The 19843-nt window shown below is 38.1% G+C and overlaps 1 protein-coding gene across 1 annotated transcript; it reads left to right on the top strand.

Annotated features, from left to right (window-relative positions):
* The first annotated feature begins 1669 nt into the window (after window positions 1–1669).
* LOC146392722 (uncharacterized) lies at window positions 1670–6088 on the top strand. Its single transcript, XM_084952323.1, has 3 exons — window positions 1670–2576; window positions 2669–2749; window positions 3310–6088. Exons 1-3 carry the CDS (start codon window positions 2262–2264, stop codon window positions 5455–5457), a joined length of 2544 nt encoding a protein of 847 aa, XP_084808449.1. The 5' UTR covers window positions 1670–2261; the 3' UTR covers window positions 5458–6088.
* The last annotated feature ends 13755 nt before the right edge of the window (window positions 6089–19843 follow it).

The raw sequence follows: 19843 nt of genomic DNA, 5'->3' as shown, positions 1-19843 counted from the left end.
TTTGTATGCGCTTGCACCTTTCGTCCACACATAAACGGCGTTTTCGGTCACTGAAAACGGAGATTTCTAAAAACGCTTGCCAGGGTGGATATTTTTGAAAAATCCGTTTTTGCATTTAGGTGTGGACGAGAAAAACGGAGAAAACGCAGCGTCAAAGGTGTGGGCCTTTTTTGACGTCACACTGTGCGCCGCGTTATTGTTTCGGTGAAATGAATTTCTACAATACTGTTACTGTTACTTGTACTCTCTGCAGTGTTTAAATGCTTACATACACACACAGTTACTGTCCCTCCACACATAGTACTGGGTTCTGCTTCTATGCCCCATCTTTCTTTACTATTTCCCGCCGAGGCTTCTAGACTTCTGATTGGCCAACATTTCTACATGGTTAGGAATATATCGCCACCTGTTGCTTTGGCATGTTCCTAGCAGCGTTTTCCTTCATTTCTGCGTTTACGTGTGGACGGGATTATTTTTTAAAATGAAAACGGAAAATCTCCGTTTTCAAAAATACCCATGTACGTAGTGTAATAGCACTAGCATATTTAAATATGCTAATACAACTAAGCTAACCGCACAAGCTAAGCTAACAACCGGGTATAGCCTGCCATGCTAGCGACTTAACATGCAACATAGCAGAACACAAAACATAGAAAAAACAAAACAGTCACATACCTTTCAGGGTGGCAATTGTTATTTCGTCCAGTTTCTCCATAGCATGCCTTAATTTCTTCACACTGTACCACTGTATCCCGGACCCCAAAATATTACTAATCCTGCAATCCAAATTTGAGGCGCGAAGCTAGAGGCGCGAAGCTGGACTGTACCAACTCAGGAGTATGGGGTTGTGTACAGAAATGGTTTAGTTCGCTCTTTTATACCTATAAAATTCTATATATTTAAAGATTTGACTATTTAGTTAGATTATATTCAGTAAATACTGACATGTCGGTACTATTACTTACTACAGCTGTTATAAGGCACCGAATTAGGATAGCCATTCCTACCCCTTAATGGAATAATCCTGGTCATCTTGGCTTTATGGGAAAAACGGTTCACAGACCAGTGAAACAAAATGATTTGGCGCTGTGTTATCTGCTTCGTTTTTGTGGGTCTGACCCTCAAATCCTTACTGAGTCATATTAATTCTGCACATAGCCATAGTCCAGATTTCCGTGTAGTTTGTGGCATAGATTGATGTGTCAAAGAATATCGTGTTTACAATTCATTTTGGTATCACATTCGTCGAACACACTCCGACCACCTTGGCAATGGACGATGCAGCGGATCGACTAGGACACAAAAATCTGTAAGGTGAGACTGACTATATACTTTGATATCTTTGTAAATAATCATAAAGTATTCATGTTAGATTCCTACTTGTTTTTACAGCTTAACAGTAGATATGTTAATGCTAATTCCTTATGATCCACATCAATGCTATCTATTTCTAAACAATTTTTCTGAGTGTTTAATTTCTCCTAATAGAGAAAACACCATTTTTATTTTTTTTTAACTTTTGTTTTAAATAAACCGATGGGCATGGTCCAGAGTCTCCTTGGTTGTTTGTGTTTATTAATATTCATTGTTTCAGTTAGTTTCCTGGTTATTTGTTAATTATTTCCAGTGTTTAGGTGTTCTCTGTGCCTCCCTTGTCTTGAGTCAAGTGTCCCTGATTTGATGTTCATGTTTATTCCTGTTTTACTTTGATAGTCCCATGCCCTGCATCAGTGTATTCTGTTGCCCTTCCCCCTGGTCTCTTCTCATCTGATTAGTGTCAGCTGTGTTTCGTACCTGTCTGCCAATTCCTCGTTTCCCTGTGTGTGTGTATATTTAGTGTGTGCTTCCCTCTGTTCTTTGTCGGATCGTCTGCATTTTCTCCTCTGTGTCATCTGTGTTCCCTCCCTCAGGTTTTCATGTCTCATGCTCCTTGCTCCAGGTTGTAAGGTTTTTGCAACATTTTCCATGTTTCCTGTGTTCTTTAGTTTAGCTTTCCAGGTTTAGGTTTTTGAGGATTTTTAAAGCTTTTAAACTACAGTTAAGCTGCCAAATATCAATCAGCAATAAATTAGTAACAATTTATTAAACTCAGTCTGAAAACATACATATTTTAGAGTAAATTATCAAATGCAGAATAGAATTATTTAGAAATTATCAGTGTAGCTTGTAATTAATATCTTTAACTAGTCAATTAATCAATTAATCTCAATTGCAGTTCTAGGAGGGAACCCTCATCAGCGGAGAACAGAAGTCTGAGTAACATGTGGGCCTACAGGACTGATCCAGTGGTCGAAAACCAGCCAACAATGGATGCGGCTGTAGACACCAGTTTGAACTCGGGAGAAGATGCAGTGATTGAGCAAAACACAATACAGCATGATCCAGACAGTGTGTGCCCCGAACATTTTGGTACTTTTGACAGTAATAAGACATTGTACTCTGGCTTCGATGATGGTGCCCATATCTCACAAAGGCCCCTTGTTCCATCCCAGACCAACAATGATACCTCGACTCCAAACATTTCAGCAGCTTGTCCAAGCGGGTTCGCAGATGGCGTAGCATCATCCCAATCTATGGTGAGTCTATCACTACTGAACAATAACAACTTCTTTTGATAAAACATTTTACCAGTTTATTACACTCCTATATTTATTTCTCTTTTCTGAAGGATGACTCCTGCCACGATGTTCTTACCAGACAAGCAACAGCTCTTGTATTGACTGCAAGAGAGAAACATCGTCTTTCACAGGTTTGTGCTCATACAAAATTAGAATGATTATTTTAACATGTGGCTCTATTTTTTTTTTCATCATTTATTATTACCAATTTTCCCTAAACTGTAACAGCCTTTCATTCATTCTGATTATCCTAATAGTAACTATGCAAAACCGAGCATCACTTGTATGTGCCTCCAACTTTCCAGTTTACCTAAGGCAGTCATAGTCTCCAGCCATCCATCCATTCGCCTCCGCCTATCCTTTTCAGGGTTGCTCCCATCACAAGCCTTCCTCCGCCACCTAACTCGTAGTCTCAGTTTAAAAAGGAAAATTGTAATCTTAATTAAACTAAAAATTTGAGTTTTGCAAGAAATCCGAGAAGGAATTTAAAAAAAATTTTATTTTTTTTTTTTCAGTTTCAGTGAGGAAAAAAAATCTATAAGAAACAGTCAAATAATTTTATGCAGTTTTTTGGTTGCAGAGCTACGTACGTTATTAGTCCTTACATTATAAGTTGTCTATTTGCTAAAAATAAATCTCTTTTAATAGCAAACAACTAAGATGTCGTTTGTTCTTTCTGTCTGTTTTTCAGAGTGGTGTGAATGATGTCGTTGCAGCATTACAACAGTATCAGGCATCGTTGGTCAATAATCTGAGAAGTCAGGTACAAAAGGTTTTCCAGCAGCATCATGGAAGTGGACTTGAAAAAGATGTTTTGGCAGTCTTCGACCAGATTGAGGATCCATTTGCCTCTGTTTCAACAACATACAGGCAGGATGATGTGATAAAGAGAAATTTCAATTTTGTGGAGTCCGAGGAGGTTTGTGTTGGGTATACTGCTGTCATGGTAAAAAAAGGGAAAAAAAGATTCCTCACTACTGTGCCCAAATGTTTTCATTATGTTCCGCTTGTCAGAAGTTTGGAGCAGTTATTGTCCCATCCAAGAGTTTTGGCATTGATAGATGAGCAGAAAAATTACAGAAATGAGTATTTATATGATATCATAGATGGAGAACTCATGAAGTCTCACCGTTTATTTTCTGCACACCCCTCTGCCTTACAGATTATCCTTTACTCAGATGAAATTGAAATTTGTAACCCACTTGGGTCTCATGCCTCCAAAAATAAGTTGGTAATGTTCTATTATACTTTGGGAAACATTAATCCTAAATATCGATCAAAACTAGCTGCCATTCGTCTACTTGCCATTGCAAAAAAGAGTGCGCTTTCTGAATGTGGTGTAGATGGAATCTTGCAAAGGCTGCATGAGGACTTAGTGAAGCTATATAATGGAGTTAAAATTCAAACTGGAAATGGTGAACGTGAAATATTTGGAGCATTAGTTTCATTATGTGGAGACACTTTGGCACAACATGAGCTTTGCGGGTTTAAAGAGGGTGTTGGGTTTGCTCATAGTAAATGCAGGCAGTGTGAATGTTCATTTGAGGACATGCAAATTTATTTTGATGAGGATAACTTTGAGGAACGGACATTTGAACGACATGTCCGGCAATGTAGCGAAATTGAGAAGGCCAACACAGAGTATCTAAGAAGCAGCTTAAAAACAACATATGGAATAAACAGAAGTAGCAAACTTATTAATTTCCCAGCATTCAACTTGATCCAACAAACACCCCAAGACATGATGCATGTAATTTTTGAAGGGATTGCTCCATTAGAAATAAAGTGTGTGTTGAAACACTTAGTTCTTATGGGAGAGCTAGACTTAGATCTCTTCAATGCTGCAATGACTGGTTTCCCATACTCTACAGTTGATATTAGAGATAAACCAAGTGTTATTACCTACAGTACATTAGCTTCCAGTGACAATAAGTTGAAGCAGTCCTCGGGGCAAATGATTGTTCTTCTGAAAATTTTGCCATTTCTGATTGATGCAGCCAAAGGTACTGAACACTACGCATTCATTCTTGAACTCATTGAGATAGTTCAGATTTTACTTGCTCCTGTCATCAGTCTGCAGACAATTAACAAGTTGAAAATCCTCATTGAACAGCACTTGAAGCACATGAAAGCCCTTTTCCCAGATAACAACATCACACCAAAACAACATTATTTGATTCATACACCAAGCCAAATTAAACGTTTGGGACCAATGGTCCGTCATATGTGCATGAGATTTGAATCGAAACATTGCTTTTTCAAACAATGGGCGTCAAAAATAAATTTTAAAAATGTTTGCAAATCTTTAATAAAGCATAATCAAATGTATGAATGTTGTCAGAATGTGGATAGTTTTGATCACCCCATTTTTTCCAATGAATGCACATTAGGACCAACCTCAGAAGTAAGCATAATGTCATACTTAAAAGAAAAAATGAGGGCCTTCCTTGGAAATGATGAAGTAAACCATGCAGTGACTGTTAAATGGCTTAATCTAAATGGTAACAAATACATAAGGGATAGGTCATTAATTGTTTGTGCTGTTGGTTCTAGTGGTTTACCTATATTTGGGCTTGTGAAAAATATCTATGTGATCAATTCATCATTGTACTGTTTTGAATTCCAACAGCACAATACCATTTGTTATGACAGAGATTACATGTCATATAAGATAGAGATTCCAAACATGGCACAAGCAACGGAACTGATATCTGCTGATAATCTTATAGATTTCACTCCATATTACAGTTTCACACACAAAGATATGACATATGCAGTCATGAAATATTACCTGTGTGATGTAATTGGACTACACATGAGTTCAACAGATGTTTTATAAAAGGTACACTGCTTTACATGCATGAACTGTATTATCAGGTTATTGTTTTGGACAGTTTTGTTGTTGAGTTTTCTATCAAATCTGACAGTTGAATGCGATTGTAGCATTGCCACAGTGAAGATATGTGTACTGATACTTGTCTGATGCTGATCTATTAATCTGTTTGACCTGGCCTAAAGTGAATGAGTTATGCCGTTTCTGTTTTTCAAATGGGCCTGTATTTCATGCTTATCATGTGCTTTTAGTTCCAGCTTTTGTGCATGTTGTGTCAAACTTGACAGCAGTTTTATTACACTTTAGTGTCAATAAATACATTTCTTAAACTGAGCAGCTGTTTAAGTGGCCTTACTCTTGAAATGAGAAAAATAATCTTGTTTTTATTATGGAATTTCAACCAAACAGTTTTCATACCTTGTAACTGGTAAATAAAGCTCAAGATGAGCTGAAATATCCTTTTAAGGAAAAGTTAGACATATTTTCTTAGAATAAGATTTATTTTCTTGTGCAAAACTTGCTTGTTAAGAATATATTTTCTTTTTAGACAAAAAATAAGAAAAAATGTCCATAAACAAGGGTTTTTTTACTTTCTTGAAAATCGTTTTTTGCAGTGTACTGTTCAATTGTATCTTTATTATCTGCAGGTTATTGTTAAAGTGGACAAATAAAGATGGACACTTTTGCTCTGTTTCAGTTTTGTTTTGTCCTTAATCAGCAATGTAATCTTAAAGTAGTGTTTAGCTAAATTTAAAAAGAAGATATCTTTAAAATGATTTAATGTACTAGTTTTTAGATTATTTGCCTTGATTTGTTTGTTAGAATAAGTGTTTTATGCCTATTTTCAGATTTAATTTCTTCAACATTTTACTTAGAACAAGTGGTTAAAGCTTATTTTAGGTTTCAAGCCATGATTGGTTGCCTGGAATAAGTGTAAAAGACTTATTTTTAGCTTTATTATCTTTATTTGTGGCCTACAATAAGTGGTTAAAGCTTATTTTAAGTTTCAATTCTTCTGATTTGTTCCCTGAAATAAGTGTAAAAGACTTATTTTTAGCTTTATTATCTTTATTTGTGGCCTACAATAAGTGGTTAAAGCTTATTTTAAGTTTCAATGTTCTGATTTGTTGCCTGGAATGAGTGTAAAAGACTTATTTTTAGCTTTATTTAAATCTAGATATTGTTCTTATTTCAAGAAATCTTATTAAGAAAAAAACACTTACCCCATGGGCAGATAATTTCACTTGTTTTAAGCAAATCTTCACCAAAAATAAGTGTATTTTTCTAGTATTAAGGAGGTGGGTTTTTGCAGTGTGTGGCAAAAATTCATGCAAGAGATATGATCTGAAAAGTGAAATCTTCTTTATGTTAGTTTTTAAGTGGATACAACACACCCCAGATCTATGACTGAGTGGTTAGCTGGTGGAGTTTCACCCTTATGGTACTTGTTGAACATGCACACATGATGAAAAATAAACAGATATACTATCAATCCAAAGTTTGGATACACAGTCCAAACCCTTGGCCTTCTCTCAATGAGCTTCATGATGCAGTGGTTTTACTTCACAGGTGCCTTGTCAGGTGTTCTTTCCCAAGTAAAAGGTTAAAAATGGTTCATAATAATTTAGTGATAAAAAACCCCGTCATATTTCATCTGTGATAATTTATGTTTAAAAAATATTTTCTATACAGTCAGCATTAGTTTATCTGTATCTTATTTTGAAGGTGTGATCTGTAGTTGGAATGCATTGTGGGAAGCAGAAGCCACAGTCACTTGGGGAAAAAACATTGTACAGAAAACCTGCCTATCTGTGTCTAAACTTCACCTCCTGCGTCTTTATATAGACCATCGAAAGCAATGGCTGTAAGTTTATTGAATATTCTGGTTTGCTTTATATGTTTACAAGAGCTGATTTAGAGATTGTTTTGTGAATGTGTTTATACCAGGATTTAGCCTTATCCCAGAAGCTGATTTTGCTTTGAGCTCTGTTTATTAACATAGCAATGATGCTAGCGATCTAATTTGCATATGAAAGGATTGCTAAAATGACTGTTTATTATTACTAGTAGCTAAGGCTAAGTTTCAAGCATGTTTTCTAGCACTAGCCATTTCTTTTGGTGCATTTATTTCACATGTCAAAGGGCTAAAGCATATTTTATTTCCTTGTTTATTTCTAGTTTAACTCTACCCTTTCATGAGCTATTCAAGCCACAATTGTAAATAATTGTAAGCTGTCAAGAAGACCAAAATAAAGGAGAAAGACACTCAGTATCCTGGCTCATGAAAATTGAGTTTGGCTTGCTGTTGACCTGTGTTAACATACACAGTGTATCCAACACAGTGATAACAGTATATCAGGGTTCATTTGTGGAAATCCTTGCCTTCTTAATGGGGTTGGGACCATGAGTTGTGTTGTACAGAAGTCAGGTTGATGCACAGCTGACAGCCCTATTTGACAACAGTTAGAATTCATATTATGGCAAGAACCAATCAGCTAAGTAAAGAGAAACGACAGCCCATCATTACTTTAAGAACTGAAGTCAGTCCGGAAAATCAATAAAACTTTAAATATGCAGTCGCAAAAACCATCAAGCGCTCTGGCAAAACTGGCTCACATGAGGACTGCCCCAGAAAAGGAAGACCAAGAGTCACCTCTGCTGCTGAGGATAAATTCATCCGAGTCACCAGCTTCAGAAATCGCAAGTTAACAGTAGGGGTGGGTTTTGATTATCGATTTATCGATTAAAATCGATTCTGGCTTGGATAACATGATATCGATTCATTGAACTCCGGAATCGATTTTTAAATATAAATTTATTTTGCCCGAAACGCCAGAATCTCAGGTTAAACCTCACAAAATTTCTACAACCACCAAACAGCTAAAACAGTAAACAGTAATAAGAGCAGGTACGCGGATTCTGCACAAAGACGTAAACACAAAACGCGGACCCAACGCATCCGAATCAGAGAGATGTCGCCTTTCTCACCTGATGGCACGTATGCAAATTAAAACTTTTTAAAATTATGCAAAATTGCAAAATGCTTAGCTGTGTCTCTAATCAAACCTCTGTAACTTTGCTCTGCTTCACTTCGTTTTTGACTGCACAATATTTTTAATCTGTGTTTTATCCTCAGTTACTTTGACACAAAGGAATCTGCTGTGATGCTTACACTTTTGATAAAGTCTCGCAAGTGTCAGCTTTCTTTTTATAGATATAAAAATATAGATATGTACTGATAAGTGATCAGAATTATAATATTTCTGACTGTCTGAGGCAAAATTTCCCCGAATCAAATCCAATCCAATCAAATCGAATCGTGAATCGAATCGATTCGGGACCTTGTGAATCGGAATCGAATCGATTCTAGAAATCAGTGACGATACCCAGCCCTAGTTAACAGCACTTCAGGTTAGAGCCCAGATAAATGCCACACAGAGTTCAAGTAGCAGACACATCTCTACATCAACTGTTCAGAGCAGACTGTACGAATCAGGCCTTTATGGTCAAATAGCTGGTAAGAAACACTACTATGGAAAAACAATGAGCAGAAGAAATTTGTTTGATCCAAGAAACACAAGGAATGGACATGAGACCAGTTGAAATCTATGCTGTGCCGTGTCTTTGTGCAATCCAGAAAAGGTGAACCGATGGTCTCCACATGCATGGTTCCCACCGTGAAGCATGGATGAGGAGGTGTGACGGTATCAGTCACTTGATTTAAAGCCAGTTGAGATGGACCGCAGAATGAACGCAAAAGGGCCAACAAGTGCTCAGCATCTCTGGGAACTCCTTCAAGACTGTTGGAAAACCATTTCAGGCGACTACGTCATGAAGCTCATCACAAGAGTGCCAAGAGTGTGCAAAGAAGTAATCAAACAAGAAGCATGGATATTTTGAAGAATCTAAAATATAAAATATGTTTGGAGTTATTTCATACTTTTTTGTTTATTACATAATTCCATATGTGTTCATTCATAGCTTTGATGCCTTCAATGAGAATCTACAAAGTAAATAGTCATGAAAATAAAGACAAACCATTAAATGACAAGGTGTGTCCACACTTTTGACTGGTAGTGTACATCAACAAAAGAAAAAACTAAAACCTTGTCAGGAAAAAAAAATATTTATTTATTTTTGCCCTTAATAAAAAAGCAGAGCGTAAATAACAGCCTTACGACAACAAGTCAGGGAAAGTAATAAGGTGATGCAACTGAACAATTTCCAACATCTGACCACAGCTCTACCAAATTGGACATTGCAGAAATGAAGCATAACGGTGTTCCACCCATTTTTATCACTTTATTACCAGGCGGCTTCTACACTGAATGTGCAGAGCTCTGCAACCTTCCAAAAAAATTGGCACAGGGTTGTGTTTTAATAATGGATAGAGGCTGCTCCTGCTACAGATACCTCCAGGGTAGAAGGGTTAGAGTTTATTTTGCAGACACTCTTAAAAGCAGTTGGTAATACTGTTTTACTCTGTGCATGTGACTATCAACCTGCTGCCATGGTAAGTGTTAAACTCGGCGTAACTAGATGATTAATTTTATTGCATGCTGTATCATTTCACATATGGAATTCTTTAACTACAAACTTATCGCACACAACCATCAACAAAAAGCAACATATATATATAGATAGATAGATGGATGGATTGCTTGCATCTTTTGTAATGAGATGCAAGAAATATATATATATATATATATATATATATATGGCAATATTGCTAAGACTCGTTTATTGTTGCTATACATAGGCATTAGGCAGTGAAATTGAACGATTTAAAACCCCAACACACCAGCATGGTTCTATCACACTCACAGTCCCCTACTTTATCAATAACAGATATCATCATCCTTTCACTCTGTAATCTTTAAAAGCTGACATCCTTTATATCCTGTCAATCAACTCAGACCAACAATGACAAATACATAAAATACACCATAAGAGCAAAATGTAGTCACTTAATCACTGTTTAGTCTGTTGCCATGCTGGTGTTTTTGGAGCGAGACGTGATCATACTTGGATGAGATGGTGGTTTACTAACTTCTAATTCTAACTAATGCTGACAAGCTTTGCTAGCAACCTGCTAAACTGTATGGACTATTAAAATAGAATTCCCCTCAACAAAACTGTAGCGCAAACTTAAATGTAGAGGATATTCTTTGGGATATTCTGATATTATTAGAACACCACAAACGGAACCAACAACAAAAACACTTTCAGCAGGTCCAGGTCAGTGTTTTAAACTAGCAGATGTAAGGCCTGGCAGACAGCTATCAGCTCAAACTGCATGTGTGGGCACACCTGTCAATTAAAGCAGCTATACAGCTAACCATCTTACATCTTTGGATACAGCCCAGTGTCCAAGAAGATAGGGGGAAACAATCTATACAATACAGCTAATATCTTGTAAGAGAAACTCCCAACACTTTAATAGATTGATTATCTTTTGATGCGATCTGTAAAATGTAAGGTTGCTGATACGATAAACTCTATCAGCCTAACTGCACTTTTAATCCCATATCAGGTTTGCGAATAAGCACACCCTCTGATGTTTTGCATTAGTCCTTCAGCAGCTTAATGTTTCTGTATGGCTGTACCTGATTTTTAAGGCATTCTGAACAGCAGCCAGATGGTTTCCACAAAGCTTGAATTAATAACTTCACCCTGTGTATCATCTATCCGTCCCTCAGCTCATTTTTGTCTGTTTCTTTGTGTGAATCATAGCCTTAAAAGGCAGGGAAGTGCCCAGAGGAGAGGGGATGGAAGCAGGGATTTTATAATCTTGCCTCTGGTGCTGCATCCCTTGGAAGCTGCCTGCTTGATTATGCCAGCAATGCACCTGCTCTTAACCTCATTTCCTTGAACATCTGTCAGAGGTTATTAAGTTAACTACACAATCATGTGCGATTATGACCCCCTTTACACTTGGCAGCGCAGTCCCACTGCAGATAAAAGATGCACTTCTTGTTTGAAGGATATTGTCACTGTGTCCAGGCGTTTGAAGGCTGTTATGAATAACTCAGAAAGACTGAGAGGAGAGCAAATCTTGGTGCTGTCTCTGGGATTAAAGTGGTTTTCTTGATAATGCAAATATTCTAACAGGGTTTCTTAGTCACAGTGAACATTGTTGTAGATGGAGTTGTCTTGTAGTAGTACTAGAATACCTGCTGTCACCTCCCTTTCCTTTTAAGGTCGGAGTGTTGGCGCCTTGCAGAGCTTACTATCAAACATCCAGACCTACGTTATACACTTTTACAAATATGGCCATAGCACAGGTCAGGTCAGCTTTGGTTTCTAAATTTGCAGTCCACATTATTCATTAAATACTTTACCAATTATTGGAACATGCCCTGCTAATGAGTTAGCATACCCTGCTAAACTATGCTTGGCAGGGTATGCTTTGAGGCCTCCTCATGGAGGACTCAACCTGGGAATATATTAAAATATGACCTTGGAAAAAGAATGAAAACACTTGTCTTGTTTTACTGAATGTACTTATTTAGCTTTTCCAGCTCTGCCAAACTGTCATCAATATTTAATAGCATAACCAGTATGCATACAATATCTTCATTACAAAAGATGCAAGCTTTCAGTTGCTGCTCCTGGCCCCAGGATACATTTGAAAAAAACAAAATAAAACATAATTTTCTTATAAATTAATTAGGAATCTGGTGTTCTTTATTTCTGTTTAGTACAGCAATTTAAAAAGAAAGTCATGTTAGTGCTTGGGCCCACTTGGGTTCATGCTACATAAAAATGTAGTAATGCTGGCATCATGTATCTGTTAAAGTGATGCCTGGCATTTTCTCATCTGTACTTGGGAGCATTAACAGAAAAGACACAGAGCAGTTACATTCAGACATGAGAGCACAAAGAGCAACAGCTGCGATTTTGAAATGTTTTAATGGTGAGGAACAAAAGTGCTCTGTTCTCTCACAGGCCGCATCACTGGTGGATTTTAAAACTTGTTTTGTCGTTGAAGTCTTAAATATTCAGTGTGAGTGAGAGGGACACTTGCCTCCGTTTCCCACATTAATCTGCTAATAAATATTTCTGCTGCATGTGTTATAACATCGCACACTGAGCAAGTGCTGAAAGACAGAAAATTAAAATTAAGGCTCTCATCTTCTATCAAGCTGGCTGGATGCTATATAGAAATTGAGACCTGTAGCAGCAGCAGTAAAAGCACTCTCAAGTCTAAGAGATCATGGGTGATAACTGATCCTGTTCCTATTTTGGAGAAAGGCAAAATGAGTTTTTTGGAAAAAAAAAAAAAAAAAATTAATCATTTTGGGTGTGTATCAATTGGAATAGATATAGAGTAGTTTATACAGTTTATTAGAATGCTATCACAGCAAGGCATATTACATTCCTAGTATGAAATCTTATTCTAATTGGACTTTGGTTGGTCTGTCATTCCATACCTAGGTATATGGCAACCAGGTTAATTGGATGTGTTGAATTTTAACTTGTTTGTGTAACACAGACTTGTTGGATGGTAGAAGAGGTTAGCCAGCCATTTACATTTGGCCACCATGACAGCAACTAATTCCAGCATCTACCGAAGAAAATGTGACCTTAAAGTGGAAATAAAATACTACATGTGTAAAGGCTAATTTACATCATGAAGCTTTGGTTTCAAAAACTGGCATAGATGTAACACTTTCTGTGAAGCTGGATTTAAGAAATAAGTGCTTAAAGTTAAAGTTTTTAAAATATGGTTAACACCATCTTCTGTCAGGAATTACACAGTAAAAACACTGTTTTCATTTATGAAGTGCTTTATAAACCCAAACATTATGGCTAACAGCTGGATTTTCCGGTGCAGCTAGCTGAACAGTGAAAAGCCAATTACTGCTAAAGAGACAGACAGTGAAAGTAGACAGCATATCCTTGATTTCTTAACATAAAACCCATTGTTGTAGCCAGGGACAGCACAAAACAGATCCCCTTAAACTGTTTTTTAGTTTTAGTGTCCTTATTTTACATTGCGTTATTGGTTCTGTTGCTAGTTAGCTAACATTTGTCTATTGACCACAATGAACCAGACAACCCAGTGACATAATGTTCTGTACGAACACAAGATGGCACTAAATATGTTCTCAAAAACTTGTACTTTAAGCATTTATTTCTTACATCTAGTTGGTAAATCTACTGTTAGTTTTTGAGAGCAGGGATTCATGGTGTAAATGAGCCTTTTTACATACTGTCTTTCATGTCCACTTTAATAATGTTCTTTAGAAACCAAAGTAACCATATTTCAACAAGAAGATGAAATGCAAATTTTAAAACCTAAAACTAGCTAGAGCCAATGTGCAGAAGCATATAATTCCCAATTAATACTAAGTGAGCTAGAGTTCGGTTGCGCCAATCAGGCACCTAATTGTCAGAACCTGGGATACCAGAAACTAAAACGAACAATCAGAATAAACAGCTTAGCAGAGAAGATTTGGCAAGTTTTTCATGGATGCAACCCACATTTTCAAAATCTGCTGCTCAATCCACAAACACATTTTCCTTACAAATGTGGCACCATTTGGACAGATTTATTGTCAAGAACTAAATGGTAAATGAACTGTTTCTTATATAGCACTTTTCTACTCTACTGAAGAACAAATATTGTTACAAGAAAGAAATAATCAAACACAAATTTCCTACTTTTTGATTTGCTTTCTGCCATTTTTGAGGTATGAGCATGTAATTTTCTGTACCTAATCTTACTTTAACAATTTTAGTCCTTAACTATTAGCCCCAAGCTACAGTGATATTTCTGTGGTAACTCTTCTGAGTGCAGGGATGAGTCACCTTGTCTTCCCAGAGCTTCAGTGGTTTTATAATTGAGCTTCTCTCTTGACGAAAAGAAAAGGAAAAGCGAAGGAAAGGAAGCACACCTGCTTAACTTTTTAAGTATTTTGTCTATGTGTCACTCACTGGAACAGGTGATTGCCAGGAGGAGTCTAGAGGCAATCTGTCAAGTATTTGACAATCACCCATTAGGCAAATACATATGACTCCACCTGATTTCCTTTGCTTTTACTTTGCAATCCTGAAGGAGACAAGTTAACAACAGAGTAAGTTATGATTCAAAATCTCCTGTGTTCCCTGATTTCTTCTTCTAAACATATACCTGAAAAGAGAGGAAACCATGAGTCCTGAAGGGAAGCCCTTACAATAAAGGGAAGAATTGATAATTTAGCCCTCGGCAGTGTTTCTGTAGTGCCATATGTGCTCTAACAGCCTGTGGGATATGACATGGGGGCTCTGAAGCCTAAAATAGGGTAGACCTCGTTTAATAAAAGAAGCCACAAACTGGAGTCAGATAACAAAGAAAAATAGAGGCCATCCTCGCTTTTCCACTAGGAGACCAAATCTTTGTTTTGCGGTTTATATCATTGTAACTGTTCCAGCTTTTATAAGTATGCTTTGCCAGAAGTTATTTTACATCAGTGTATTTTCGGAATATAATATTTTTTTTATAACTGGCTCCTCAGTCACATTGCTTTCACATAGCTTTTCTTAAAGAGTCCCATGTTAACATACCCCCAAAAAAGTGGTGAACATTCATTTGGAGAGTTTTCTAAATAAAATAAAATAAAAATGGCACCCAATAGTTTTGCATACATTTAAGCTTTCGAATTAGTTCCTGGGATGCTGGAGGAAAAATACAATTGTCATTTGTTTCCCTTCCTAATTAAAAGATGTTTCCTGTCTGCTAGGCGTCCAATTTACATCTCCACTAATGACAGTTACTAAACTCCTCTTGGAGCCTTTTGGAGCATTTTGACTGGATTATGTGACAAATAATGTGCAGAGAAGAATTAAGGTAGTTCTGAAGGCAGAGGTCTGACTCAGTAATGGTAAGGCATACCTAATGAAGTGGGTAGTAAGTTTATCTGTAAGTATGAAACACTTTGTAACTATAATTGTTATTTCAAGTATCAAATTGTACCTGTGCGCTGCTGCTGGTGTCTCCGTTGTGTCCTGAACATAGTGACTGTGCAGTGTGATTCTGTCCTATTCTGTTTCATTTCACTAACTCTCTGCGAGGTTCAGTAGATGTCAGAAGGTTATCCACATCAACAAGAACTGCTGGAGTCCTGACACTGAACTGAAAACTGGAATATACTGGGCCTGAAATGCATTTTTAGTTTGGAGGACTCATTCCCCTAACAGGCAATTATTCCTGACACTGGCTTTGTGCCTCTTCAGTTCTCAGCAAGCCTTTTCACAGGAGGCAAACTGAAGGCCATACACTCAGATGTGTTCAATGTCAAGTCAAATGTTTTTTTTTTTGTTGTTTTTTGATATGATGGCATGGTAAAATTGCCACAACTGTAAAAAAAACAAACAAGAAAAAACAAAAAAACGCTGTGGTGGGACATGTAAAAAGTCACAACTGTCATTATTGGATATTCAGAAGAAATTGTTGTGAGCTGTTGTGTTCTACACAAGCAAATGTAAAGAAATTATGTCCTGTCTACATTTTCTTAGTCCTAAAAAGTTAAAAGCATGACTCATGTGAATAAGAAAAACTTATTTGCATATGGAATGACAGCAGGAAGCATACTTTGAATATAAGCAGAGTGCATTCTGCCTGTAGCAGGCTCTCTGTGTGTCTGAATAAATCATAGTGGGAACACATCTGGCTCCTTGATGAGAGAAGGAAAAAAGGATGTGCGAGAGCACTGATGGAAAATAAGAGAGAACAGTAACGATAGCAGCAGATAAAAGGTGGAGATAAAAAGGCGAGAGGAGATGAAGTGGGGAATGAAAGTGAGGTTTCAATGACGGGGAAAAGAAAAGGCAATATGGAGAAGGAAAAAAAATGTTCTTGGCTCCTAACTGCTTGCACATTTCCTACAGAAACAGACAGGTGAGAACCCCACCCCCCACCAAAAAAGAAAAATATGTCAGTCTAGTGTCTCTGGCAAATTACCGGACAATGGACATTTCACAAAAGGACTGACTGATAAACCCTGTGGTGATGTGTGGGTGTTCATGTGGTGATGGGGTTTCCCAGCAGGGGGCGCTGTATTAGAGAGGGCTCATGAATGCCTCCAGGGGCATTGCCTCCATAAAAGAAGACTGGTTTGTGAATGGTGAAATAAAATGTTTGGAGCAGTAGCTCACAAGAGACAAGTGGATGCTGTGTTATTTTTCAAAGCTCTACGAAGACAACACATGGTACCAGGAGTAAAAGTAGGAGAGCGGAAGCGGTAGCAGCTCAAAGTTCTGTTTGAGATGGAAAGTTTGAAGCCACCGGAGGGGCTGAAACTGGTGGGGAATGTGGACAGCAACTGGCGGTGTTTTAAGCAGCAGTTTGAGCTGTACATGGCTGCCATGGGACTGGACTCTAAACCCGATGCCAGGAAAATTGCATTGCTGCTCACGGTAGCTGGTCCTCAAGCCATTGAAGTCTTCAACACGTTTGAGTTTGAGGAAGTTGGTGACAGGAATAAGTACGACAAAGTGGTTGAAAAGTTTGATGCACACTGTTCACCACAGAAGAACACAGTATATGAAAGGTATGTTTTCCGATCTCGGATGCAGCAACCAGAAGAGGCTTTGTGACTGATTTGAAGCTAAAGGCACAGTCATGTGATTTTGGAGAGCTGAAAGATTCTATGGTTCGTGATCAAATTGTGTATGGGATCCATGATAAACGGACTAGGGAACGGCTGCTCAGAGATTCCAAGCTAACTCTGGATGAAGCAGAAAGACTGTGTCATGCAAGTGAGTTAGCCCTGCAGCATGCAAAGACATTTAATGAGACGAGCGTCGCTGCAGTACATGATAGTGCAAGAATAGCTGTGGTTAAAAAGAAAATGAGGAAGAATATGTCGCAGAAGCCCAGCAAAGAGGATACAGTGTACTCCTGTAAGCGATGTGGTAGCAGACATGAACCTAGACAATGTCCAGCTTATGGCAAAAGATGTTTGAAATGCGATGGAAAAAATCATTTTGCCAAACAATGTCTGTCGAAAGCCAAACCCAAATCAGTGCATGTAGTTGAAGAGACTGACTTAAGTGAGACTTTCTTTGTGGGCATAGTGTCACTTGAGGATGTAAAAACTGAGCATAACGAAGCAGAAGACAGTGAGCGATGCTCAGATTATGAAGACACGTGGATTGTTTCACTCCCAATACAAGGAACTTTGGTGGCACTAAGGATTGATACAGGTGCGCAGGCGAACCTAATCAGCATGACAGAGATCCATGCTATGAAACCAAAGTCCAAAATAATAAAGAAAAGAGTACCTCTAAAAGACTACAGTGGAAAGCATATTGAGAGCAGTGGTCAATGCAGGCTTAAAGTGACAATAAAACATAAAGATTATGATGTATTGTTTAATGTTGTTCCAGAAGGTCGTGAATCACTGCTGGGTGGCGTGACATCCAAAAGATTGAACCTAGTAGAAAGAGTGTACCACATCAGCTGTCCAGAAACAGAAAGTGGACAGCGAGGAGCAGTTGACTCCATTGTACAGCATTATGAGGATGTCTTCAAAGGTTTGGGATGTCTACCATGCAATTACAATATCCAGCTGAAAGAGGATGCAAAGCCAGTGATCCATGCACCACGTAGAGTCCCCGCTCCACTGAGGACCATTTAAAGAAAGAACTTAACAGGATGTTACAGTTGCAGGTCGTTACAAAAGTGGAAGAACCGACTGCGTGGGTAAACTCAATGGTGTGTGTGGATAAAAGGAATAAAAACAATGATTTGAGAATATGCATGGACCCTGGCGATTTAAATCAAGCCATAAAACGTGAAGACTACCAGATACCAAAGCGTGAAGAGATTGCAAGTGAAATGGCAGGCGCCAAATACTTCTCAAAGCTAGATGCAGCACAGGGTTTTTGGCAAATAAAGCTGGATGAGAAAAGTTCAAAATACTGTACTTTCAATACACCTTTTGGCAGGTATAGATTCCTCAGAATGCCATTTGGCATAATCTCAGCATCTGAGATTTTTCATCGTGCCATGGATAACATGTTAGAGGGTTTACAAGGTGTTTGCTGTTATGTTGATGATGTGGTTATATGGGGCTCCACCCTACAAGAACATAATGAAAGACTGGTGAAGGTGCTGCAGCGGATGAGGGAGAATGGATTAAAGCTAAATCGTGACAAGTGTCATTTTGGTGTAAAGGAAATGACATTTCTGGGGGACAAATTCTCTGCTGGAGGTATTGAGCCAGATGAAAGAAAAATAAAAGCCATCGCAACAATGCCACGCCCGACAGATAAGAGAGGTGTGCTCAGAGTGATGGGAATGATAAACTTTGTAGGAAAATTCATACCTAACTTGTCAGTGAGAACATCAGCACTAAGGGAGTTACTTCATGATTCCATAGAATTTAAATGGTCAGCGAGGCATGAGGAAGAATGGAATGATTTAAAAACCACACTGACAACGCGTCCAGTGCTTGCATATTATGATCCAACTAAGAGTCTGAAAATCTCAACAGATGCCTCAAAGGATGGGCTTGGAGCTGTTTTACTTCAAGCTGAAGAGGGGAGCTGGAAACCAGTTGCTTATGCTTCTAGATCCATGACTAAGTCTGAAACCAGATATGCTCAGATTGAGAAAGAATGTCTTGGGCTGGCATATGGACTTGATATTTTTCACTGTTATGTTTATGGTCTTCCTACCTTTACAGTTGAGACAGATCATCGTCCTCTGGTGTCAATCATTAAGAAAAATCTGAATGAGATGTCACCGAGGATTCAACGTCTCATGATGAAACTGCAGAGGTACAGTTTTGACTTGATATACACACCAGGAAAGCATTTAGCTTTAGCGGATGCACTGTCGCGAGCATCAGAGGTGTGTCACGCAAGCTCCACTGAGAAAGAAGTAGACGATCATGTTAATATGATAGTGGAGTCTCTGCCAGTGTCTGACGCAAAGATAAAACAAGTATGTGAGGAGACAGCTGCAGACAGAGAGCTGCAAACGGTGATGGAAAATATCCAAGGAGACTGGCCCAAAGGGTCTTGTTCAAAGTATTATCATGTTAGATCAGAGCTCAATGTGGTAAATGGACTGCTGTTGAGAGGCAATAGGATTGTGATACCACATAGTCTGAGATATCTGATACTTCAAAGAATACATGAGGGACATCTGGGAATAGAAAAGTGTAAAAGGAGGGCTAGAGACACTGTGTACTGGCCTGGCATTAATAAAGACATTGAGACCATGGTCGGAAAGTGTGAAACATGTAACAAGTTTCAGAGCAGACAGGCAAGAGAACCCATGATGATTCCTGAACTTCCTACAGCGCCTTGGAAGAAAGTCGGAACAGATTTATTTCATTTTAATGGGAAAGACTATCTGTTGGTGATAGATTATTACTCTAACTTTCCTGAGATTGCTCTG

The sequence above is a fragment of the Perissodus microlepis genome, chromosome 2 (genome assembly GCF_051167445.1).
Source record: "Perissodus microlepis isolate ML-2025 ecotype Zambia chromosome 2, ASM5116744v1, whole genome shotgun sequence".
Classification (NCBI taxonomy): Eukaryota; Metazoa; Chordata; class Actinopteri; order Cichliformes; family Cichlidae; genus Perissodus; species Perissodus microlepis.
This window is presented reverse-complemented; position numbering and strand designations above follow the sequence as displayed.